At 40.3% G+C, this 9,485-nt stretch overlaps 1 protein-coding gene across 1 annotated transcript; it reads right to left on the bottom strand.

Moving 5' to 3' along the window:
• Positions 1–2,343: 2,343 nt before the first annotated feature.
• pax1a (paired box 1a) lies at positions 2,344–7,043 on the bottom strand. The gene is made up of 5 exons (XM_069662483.1): positions 6,763–7,043; positions 5,486–6,115; positions 4,237–4,370; positions 3,503–3,716; positions 2,344–2,981 (listed from the first exon to the last, which is right to left on the bottom strand). The coding sequence occupies exons 1-5, from the start codon at positions 6,764–6,766 to the stop codon at positions 2,884–2,886; spliced, it is 1,080 nt and encodes a 359-aa protein (XP_069518584.1). The 5' UTR covers positions 6,767–7,043; the 3' UTR covers positions 2,344–2,883.
• Between the last annotated feature and the right edge of the window lie 2,442 nt (positions 7,044–9,485).

A 9,485-nucleotide genomic window follows, 5' to 3' on the forward strand; every position in this document is an offset into this window, starting at 1 on the left:
AGGGCACCAATATTCCAGTGTTCCCCAGTTTTGTTATACATAACATTTTCGCTCGCATTTGAGTATAGCAATCATTACCTTTTATGTTTACATGTTAAAAACTAAATGTAGGAAATATTCAAATACTGTTATCTCTAGCCTGAAAATAACCCCTATACTGAAATGAAAAACTGCACTTTTTCAACACTATGCCCTTGTTCTAGGGTGGCTGACTTTCAGTTCCAACTGCCCTGTATAGACAGGTATGTGTCCGTAAATCAACAAAGTCACTGAGTCCAATGATTTTCAGTGAGAGTGATCATGTTTGTTATTTAGGTTTTTTTTTAGTCTTTTCTTGTTGGATAAAGTGGGCTTGCATTTTTCACAATCAACTTCTGTCCATACAACTTCAGCACATAACGGAAATGACTGAAACTCTAATAGAACAAATCAACATTCACCTTTTATCTGTCTGAGCTCTTTGGAATCAACGTCAAAGTATTTCTCGGTCTACATGACAGCTCACGGGCCAATGTGTTTTGAACAATAACAGTGATTTTTGGGATAACAAATATAATTCATAAAGAACTAACAGGGAGGAAAACTTTGCTGTAGAACACTTTTTCATGTCTGTCAAGATCAAGGTTTAAAAAAGTCATTGTAAAATATTTTTAACTTCCTGATTGCGTTCACACTGAAGGTCACAGGCCGGTCACCAGACCAAGTGTGTTGGACACATTCCCTCTCACTCAGTTAACTCAGCATAATGTATTAAAGCACTAGAGAGGAGCTGCAGGTGGTTTGCTGGATGCTGATCAACACTCCAGAGAGTTCAGTTTAATAACAAAAGGACATGTAAGTTGTTAAAACTAAAAACTGCCTGCAAAAACATTTTATTTAACATTTTATAAAAAATTATGAAAACTTATTTTATTTATGCATTTTTCCCCTAAGTTAATATTTTTTATGAACTGTAACGTTAAACTTTATAACAAACTACAGCATATTAATATTTTGTGTCTGCTGATATTAATAAGCAACAGAAAAAATAATTAGCTGTAAGTTAAAAAGAAAGTTCAACCTCTTCTTAACTTCAAAAAACGAACTATTCAGTCTGTGTGATAAAACGAAAAGGTTCTGATTAGGCCTACATTTTCGCAGGAGTTTAATTCTAATTAAATTAGAAAATTAAACTACAACGTCACCTATTCCACGAAGTTATGGACTAAAGCAGAAACGCATCATGCGATTCAAAGTAAAGGATAAGACGCAGACAGAACATGGAGAGGTTTTTTCTTCCAAAAAAACAAATATTTAAACAATTTTACCTTATATAAATACATCAATTGGATTACTTATGTAACCTATATTAGTTTAGGCAGAATGTATAGAAAAACATCGTAAAAAAACTACAACAGACATCATTCAAATGAGCCAAAGATGGAGGCAAGATCAGAAAACGTGGTGACATAGGCCCTGTTCACATTTGGTATTACGCATCTGTCCTGGTTGATCCGATCACAAGCGGTCAGCTCTAAGCCCATGCAGTTCACACCTAGCATTAACGAGCCCCAGTGACGCACAGTTCAGAGCGCTGTGAGACGGTACCGAAAGGCAGGTTGCTGGGCACACAGGGAGGAACAGTACAGAGAGTGAGCAGATCATACAGGCCTTTACGGGACAAGTTTAGTCATTTGTAAACGATTAAACTCTAAGGCCGCATGTGGGAAGATTTGGATCGTCAGCTGCTCTCCTGACTGTACACACCATTATTCATTAATGTGCGTGATCACATCTCTGATTCCCATCACGGCAGGTATCAGTTACAGCAGATAACATCAGCGCAGGCGCCCAGATTGTGAAGGGAACCGTGGAAGAGACGGGAAGACACTTTTCCAAGTACCCAAGACGCAATGACTCAGTAGCCATCTTATTATTAAATGTGATGCAAAACTTAGAGTGTGTCCTCTGGCTATATACAGTTCAAATGCGGCCTATGCGATTTACAGCCACGCTGTCACATCAGCGTCCGACCTGCTTGGTCAAGCTTCTATTTTAACAGTCATCGTTTTACCGTCTACTTGGAATACTGCAATGAAACAGATGGTTTAAGCCTTTAAGAAAGCGCAAACAGTCACTTTGTTGAAGTCAAACTAAATTTCAAGTTAATAACAGAAAGAATAAAATAAAAAAGAAACCAGAAAAAAAAAATTGACTTCATGGAAAACAATTTCCGCTGCCTTTAAAATATCACGTGCCCCCATATGCATCAAACTTCCATAAGGGGCCTCAACCAACGAGATGAAGCGAGGATTACGCACCTTTAAGGATCTGTGCTGAAATAATATAAGCTACGACAACATGTGGCATTTAAAAAGCCTTTATTTTTGAATATTTACAATGAAATTATAAAAATATATAATTAAAGCTTTGGCAAATATTTTACATTTAGACAATTTATCTCTTCGTTCACATCGTTGAGTCACTGTAGAATCGAGATCATGGCCACAAATAAAGGTCACAACAACAAGTTTGGCGGATTACAGAATAGCCCCTAGTTTAAGAATAAAACATCAATGAAAGACTGTTTTAAAAAAAGTATGTTTTTAAGCCTGCTGTCTCCATGAGAGAACATTCAGCCCAGCATCGTGTAATATTTCAATGAAGACAAAAAAACTATCAACCAATGAGGGGAAACACCGATACATCCATGCAAGTTACATTCATGTGGCCATGCAGGCCGATAGAGCTGTCCTGTATTCATAATGAACGTGAAGAGGCCTGTGTGTGACTGTAGCTACACACGCGCGGGGAAACAAGCCGGCGGTGTTCACACTTACTGTTGGAGTTGTTGAAATGAGTTCAGTTTAATGGGTCTGGTAATTAAGGTGGTATAAGTCCTGGTTATGATGGTGAGGTAGCGAGACTAAGTCCGTGCACGCTGTTCAAGTCTTCATGTTGTTGCTGCTGTTTGCTCAGCGGACTGGGAGGCTTTCTGTCTCCTGCACAACACGAAGAGGAAACACAATTAGCCTGCGCGTGCACCTTCAGGTTAAAATATTATCTAATCCCCGAGAGGAAAATGCATGTGACCTGAGTTATTTTCACCACAAGCCCGAGCACATTTGACATATTCCGTTATTAACAAGCAGCGTCTTTCTTTAAAAAAATAAAAATGTAATAGAAAAAAGTCAAATAGAAAAATACATTTTTTTAAATGTGTGCATAACATGTCCACTGTGGGTCTAACGCTGGCCAAGTCTGGAAGGTCAATATTGTGCAGGTTAATTAGCACATACTTTGGCCTCGTTTGGGATTTGGTGAATTGTCGTTGCGCAATTATTATTATTGCAAATGTGTGTGTGAGGGAGAAAAGAATGGGGTCATAAATGAGCAATAATAATAATAATAAACAGTCAAAAAAAATCTATACTCTAGAAAGCAGCTAGATCCCAGAGAGAATACACGTTAGCACGTCGGTCCACTTTAAACTGTGCCCTCCCTCCCTCTCCACGCTCTCTACCTTCTCGGGTCTGGTGCTTGAAGGCCATCGGTGAGTGGATCTCCCCCGCGTGCATGTTCATTCCGCCGCCCGGGTGGGACAGGGCCGGACTCTGAGCCTGCCAGTGGTGGTGGCCCGGGGCCACGTAGCCGCCCGCAGGCCCGCTGTACACCCCGTACTGGTTGGTGGGAGAGTACGCGCACGCGGACACATAACTGGACAGGGTCGAGGAGGGCTGCGGGCAAACAGATAAGTCATGGATGAAATAAAGTAAAGTCTGAACGCACAGCACTTCTCATTGTATGGAGAAGTGACCCCCGGCCTTCAGCAGTCGTTCTCAATGATGGTGATGGTAATTTAAAGTAGAGTAAATAAGATTAATTAGATTGTGTATACACAGCTTTCCGCTGACATGCATCTCAGTCCTAAAACAGAAGTTATAATTGGCATGTCTCCCGGGAGTCTCGGGGTTAAAATGTTATCAGCAGAGTTCTGCGCCCTTCTTCGACTTTGTTGAGGTTCCTCGAAATGATCACATCTCTGTCACAGGCATTTGTAGCGAGAGCAGTACATTTACAAAAGGCCTCTGCGCATTTTTACACTAACTATTTGGGCTGTCTTCCATAAAGAAAATAAAAAGGCTTAATTGTACACACTTTTTCATACTTGGTGTAGAAACGTTACAGACTGTGTAAATATTCAATATACGGTTATTTATTAGCGTATTTATTTATAATATATATATTTTTTTTTACCTGTGCGTATTTTATGTCGGCATCAATAGCTGATTTGTCTATCCCGTTGACTGTGTGAGCTGCGGGGAAAGCTGCTCTGTTGACGCTGCTCCACTCCTCCATTTTTGGTCCATATCCCTCCGTCCCAGCAATGGCTGATCAAGAAACAGTAACTTCATGTCAAATATTGGCTAAAAAGAGTCAACTCTCCAAGAAAAACAACAACAACAACAACAACTAAAAAAACAAAACAAAACATTACATTACATAACATAACACTAAAAACCATTGCAGTCCAATTTGGCTTTATAATTTATTATAATTAAGTATGTTAATTAAACACATTATCAAAAAGGGTAAAAGTATAACCCTGTCTGGGCTATAAAGAATACTTATATTTAAAAAAAAAATAGGACTTTCTATAATTGTGTTAAAGTTAAAGTTGTGTGAAACTGAACTTTTTCCTCTAATATTTTAATTAATATAAAAATTATTACATTTTCAATAATGTGCGTAATAGTTTGTAATAACCGTATCGTATAAGAATATGTATCTCAGAGAAAATAATAAAAACAAAACTACATGAAGTTAAGAGGAAACAACAGCTGATTAGAAAATCTCATATTTCATCATTTATATTGAAATTGTTTATGCTTATGATACCTTGTAAATGCCTGCCTCCATGTGTTACTTTCACGCACATTCTTTTTATAAATAGGTTTATACATTCAAGCTGAATTAATCAGAAAATAATATTTTATGAATACATGTCTATCTATCCATCTATATCTATAAATTATTTTACTTTTTTTTGAAATTTAAATTATGTTGGCCATTATGGAACTACAATACACTGACCCAGGCAACTTAACAGTGGAGGAAAACAGTGACTAAAGGACCAGAATGGCAAAGAAAAATGCCTGTAATGACTACTTGACGGATTGGGGGGATATAGCAGGTGAGCAAAGTGTTTGCAATTGCATCATCCCATGAAAAGGGCTATTGAGAGTGGACTTACTGCCTTCTGGCTGAATGTTGAAACGGAGGCCTGTACCACCACCAATAGACACATTGTCCTGCCTGCTGCCAGAACAGGTTGTGCGGAGTGCTATAGCAATTCATCATGCAGAATAACACAATAATAACCAGCTCCACAGGTTTATTGAGCTCTGATTTGAGAACACTGGGAGCTAAAGGCTTACATATGTGGCACAGAGACGCAGCGGCCTAAGATTTCTCACGGAGCTGAGGGTGCTTGTGTTTTCCTCACCTGCAGGATCCATGAAGGCGCGGATACCGAGGATGTTGCTGACGGTGTGTGCAGAAGGCCAAGCCCTGGAAATGCTCATATGTCCAGCCGTCACCGGTACTCCAGGAGGGCTGCCCATTTTAGTGCCAGTGGGCGACATGGTGTTGGGGTAGGTGTAGGGGTATATGTGGTTGTAGGAGAGCCCGGCCTGCGCAGAGGCCTGCTTGCTGCTCTCGTACTGGTTGGGCTGGGAGAGATTTCCAATTTTGTTGCGTAAAATCCTGCTGATCGAGCTAACTGACGGGACATTGTATTTATCACAAACTCCATCTGCCAAAAGCCTGTCCCGGATCTCCCAGGCAAAGATCCCGGGGTCGCTTTGTTTGTATTCCCTGATATTTTTCACCACGTTAGGCGTCGTGACCCTCGGTTTGCTTCCACCGATGGCACCGGGTAAGATGGAGCCCGTCTCGTTGTACCTCGCCAAAATCTTGCTCACGCAGCCGTGGGAGACTCGGAGCTGTCGGCTTATATCACAGGGTCTGATCCCGAGCTGAGCCAGCTCCACTATTCTTAACCGAATGGCATTGGGCAGCGGTCGACCATTGACGAACACGCCGCCTAACTGGTTCACCTCTCCATAAGTTTGCTCTGCAGGGGAATAAAGACACAGGTCAAATATTTAAACTGTAAGAGGAGAGCACATGCATGCACGTCTGACAAATGTAGCAAATAATACACAATCTCCTTTTAATGTTTGTGTAATGAACTTATTCTGCCTAGAAATATTATTTCATAAAACAATTATGTGTTAAGTATTAAGAGACAACTTTTCAGTCAGACTGGCACAGACCAAGTCCTGTAATTTACACCCTAAACTGAGGTTACAAAGTTGAATAACATGTGTCAGCCTACACAAAGTAGTAACTTCTGGTGTGTAACCGCTATTTTGTAACTTTACACAAGTGTGTAAACTGTTTGGCTGGGTGTAAACTCCGCTATCCCTGCGTATGCAACAACAAAAATATTACAAATGGCGAGATTTAGGATTTGACACTCGAGAGCTCTTCAAAGACACACTCTTCATAGGATAATTGCTGGTGTGGTTCCATTTAAGATTTAAACAGAAAGCAACAGCTAGAAATATCCACCATGTAGTAAACCTGAAAAGACAGTCTTCCTCTGCAACTTGGATAAGAAACAAATGCTTATTTCTGTCTTTACGCAGGCGTGCGAGTCTGGATACGCGTCCATAAGCACCCTGTCAGTGAAGCATTCAGATGGTAACGCAGGCTTACCCATTTGCCTATATGTTCCGAGATGCTGGGAAATATAGGTGCCCCTTCAAATGGCTGAAAGCGTCCGAGCGAAAGCAGCGAAGGAAGGGGAACAGGAGGACTGAGCCCCAGAAGAGGAAAAAGAGACCTCTTAAAATCTCCTCCGAGTACAGCGCGCCCCCTTCTTCTTTTTTGGAGGCAAGTCACTGCAAGGTAGAAGGGCACCAAAGTGATCTTCATCCGATCAAAGCAAATAGGAGTTATCCCAGGGAGTCCGAAGTTGGCTGGAATTAATTTGACGCGTCCTCCACGTCAATCTTCACTGTTATACGCCGAGCCTCTGCCTCGGCTTCATTGGTCGTCCTGCGCTGGAAACGCTGTCAGCCAATACAAACCCCATCCGGTTGGAGCCGTGCAGCCTCCTTTTATATTTTTGCATAGGGGAAGTGGCAGAAAGGGAAACGGTTCATCCAGCATGCAGCCCTCTGGTAAGGACTTCCACATATGTTCACTGGAATGACAGTGATCGGTAGACCTGCCTGGAATGGCTAACAATGAATTCCTCTCTAAAATTACATTTAACTATTTTTTTTCTTTACAGCGGACATAAAAAATGGTGACACCTATTTTTAATGTGCAACACAGGGAGTATGATAATTGATTTAAAATATTAAACGGGAGGGGTATAATTCAATTAAATTGCAATAATCAGTTAATTAAAAATAGGCATCTAATTTATATTTATGGGACGCTTATATATTGTTTTTTATAATAACTTTTACTTTACTGTTTTTTCTTTAAATATGTGTGCGTTTTGGATTAGTGTTGTCTTGGAAACCCATCTGCATCTTAATGAGAAGTTTATGATTTGTATGATAAAAACATAAAATATATTCACAAATAACATCAACACTACTGAAGTTATCCAGCAGAGGATAAGCATGCCAATACAACAAAATCATTTCACACTTTTGATTTCTTATTAAAGTGCATGAAATATTTTCACAATAAAATCTATTTCCTGCATATAACAGGGCATTTTTGGACAAGCTGAGAATTTGAGGAGCCATTTGACCATCAGAGCAAAATGAGACGTCCTCACCAGCAGCCTGAGTCTTTTTTTATTTTTATAAGCCAGTGTTGGAGCATCAGACATGGGAAGGGGCTCATGTAATCGATCCCCCTGTAGATCGCAGCGCTCCCAGACTATGGGGATATCGACTGGATGCCGGAGACGAACATTATCACAGCATGTTCTCGGAGTTTCCTGTGGAAGTTTAGAAGGTATCGTTTATAAGCCTGCAAAACGTAACTTGTAAAACTTAACAGTCGACCCAATGGTAACAAGGTGCAGTGTCCCTATCCCCACCACCCCCAGCACCACCCCACCGCCTCTCTCCCTTCTGTCTCCTTTCGCCACTTCACCCATCCAAACCTGGGAGCAGGGCACATGGAAAGCATCAGGTGGGTCAGAGGAGCGGAGTCTTGGTGCAGGAGAAGATCGCTTTAGAGTTAGAACCCATGGACCTTTTTATTGGGCCGTCTGCGCGTCTGGATGCGTGAACAATATCTATTTTTTTGCACGCTGGATTTGCATGCATGATGCAGAGTGCGGGTATTCGTTACACACAGGAGGAAACAACACCTGCTGCTGCTGAGTATAAGTTATTATTTTTATAGTGTGTTTTAAGTCTCCCTCAGTCTCATTCTGTCTGTGTCACTTCTCTCACTCACACGTATCCGTCTCTCTTCTGTCTGTCTGTCTGTCTGTCTGTCTGTCTTTGCTTGGCTGGCTGGACTCCCCTCATCTGGACAACGTAGGAATTGCACAGTTCTGTCAGCAGACAGTCTAACTTCTTTGACTCGTGCAATATTTGCGGGGTAGGTAAACCCCTTTGTTACACCTCAGCAGAACATTAATGGAGAGAGTGCGTAAAATAACGTCTTATGTTATATTATATTTAGTGCCGTTTTCCTTAGCTTGTCCGCTTTATCAAATATAACTTTATATCAGTCATTTTTCTGTAGTAAACCTCTGCAACTTTCAAATACCAATGTTTTCTTTTACATCATTTTGCAATGCTATTATAAGCATTGCATTACAATGCTATAGGCGTTTTCTGATGGCTTGGTTGAATTTAACGAAATATAAGTTTATTTAAAGTCTTTAAAAAGTCTTTGGATGACTAGAATGTGAAAATAAAAAACACGCACAGTGAATGCAGTCTATGTAACGCCAATGACATTTTACTTTTTTACTTTGTTTTTTTTTATTTCTTTCAGGCATTTATAGTCGATAGATTACAAACGAGCAAAGTGATAACCAACAGCTTGTGTATGAAAACGTTTTTCATTTTTTTCCCCTGAAAATTTTTGCTTTTATCAAAAGCAGAAATGTGCGCGAAAGCAGGTTTGGTTTTCAACAGTGTAAATTCATGCTATGCAGGTTAGATAAACAGCAGAGCTCGATTAAAGATATAGGCACGACGAGGTCGGAGGTGTGGTTTTATTATCTTACGTTATTTTAACAGTTCTCTCTAAAATGTTTAATTCACTGAAACCAAGTAGGCCTACATTTATAAAGAAAGGAAGGCGGGCCTTATAAATAATACTATCAATAAATAATTTATGTGTTTGGAAAACAGAACAACCGTTAATGCGTTTATACATTGTGCGCATACATCAGGTGTGCAGCTTTGCAACCGTCTGTGTTTGGGTTCCTCATGTGTGACCAAACAAAAACA

The sequence above is a fragment of the Semicossyphus pulcher genome, unplaced genomic scaffold, assembly GCF_022749685.1.
Source record: "Semicossyphus pulcher isolate SPU_LCO1_2020_fin unplaced genomic scaffold, fSemPul1.0.p SCAF_14, whole genome shotgun sequence".
Classification (NCBI taxonomy): domain Eukaryota; kingdom Metazoa; phylum Chordata; class Actinopteri; order Labriformes; family Labridae; genus Semicossyphus; species Semicossyphus pulcher.

Bases quoted from the DNA above. Each gene is read 5' to 3' on its own strand.
- pax1a (XM_069662483.1), bottom strand. The intron at 4,371-5,485 runs GTGAGGAAAACA...TTTCTTGATCAG, and splicing joins CGCCTTCATGGATCCTGCAG to CCATTGCTGGGACGGAGGGA. The intron at 3,717-4,236 runs GTAAAAAAAAAT...GTTTGCCCGCAG, and splicing joins CCGACATAAAATACGCACAG to CCCTCCTCGACCCTGTCCAG.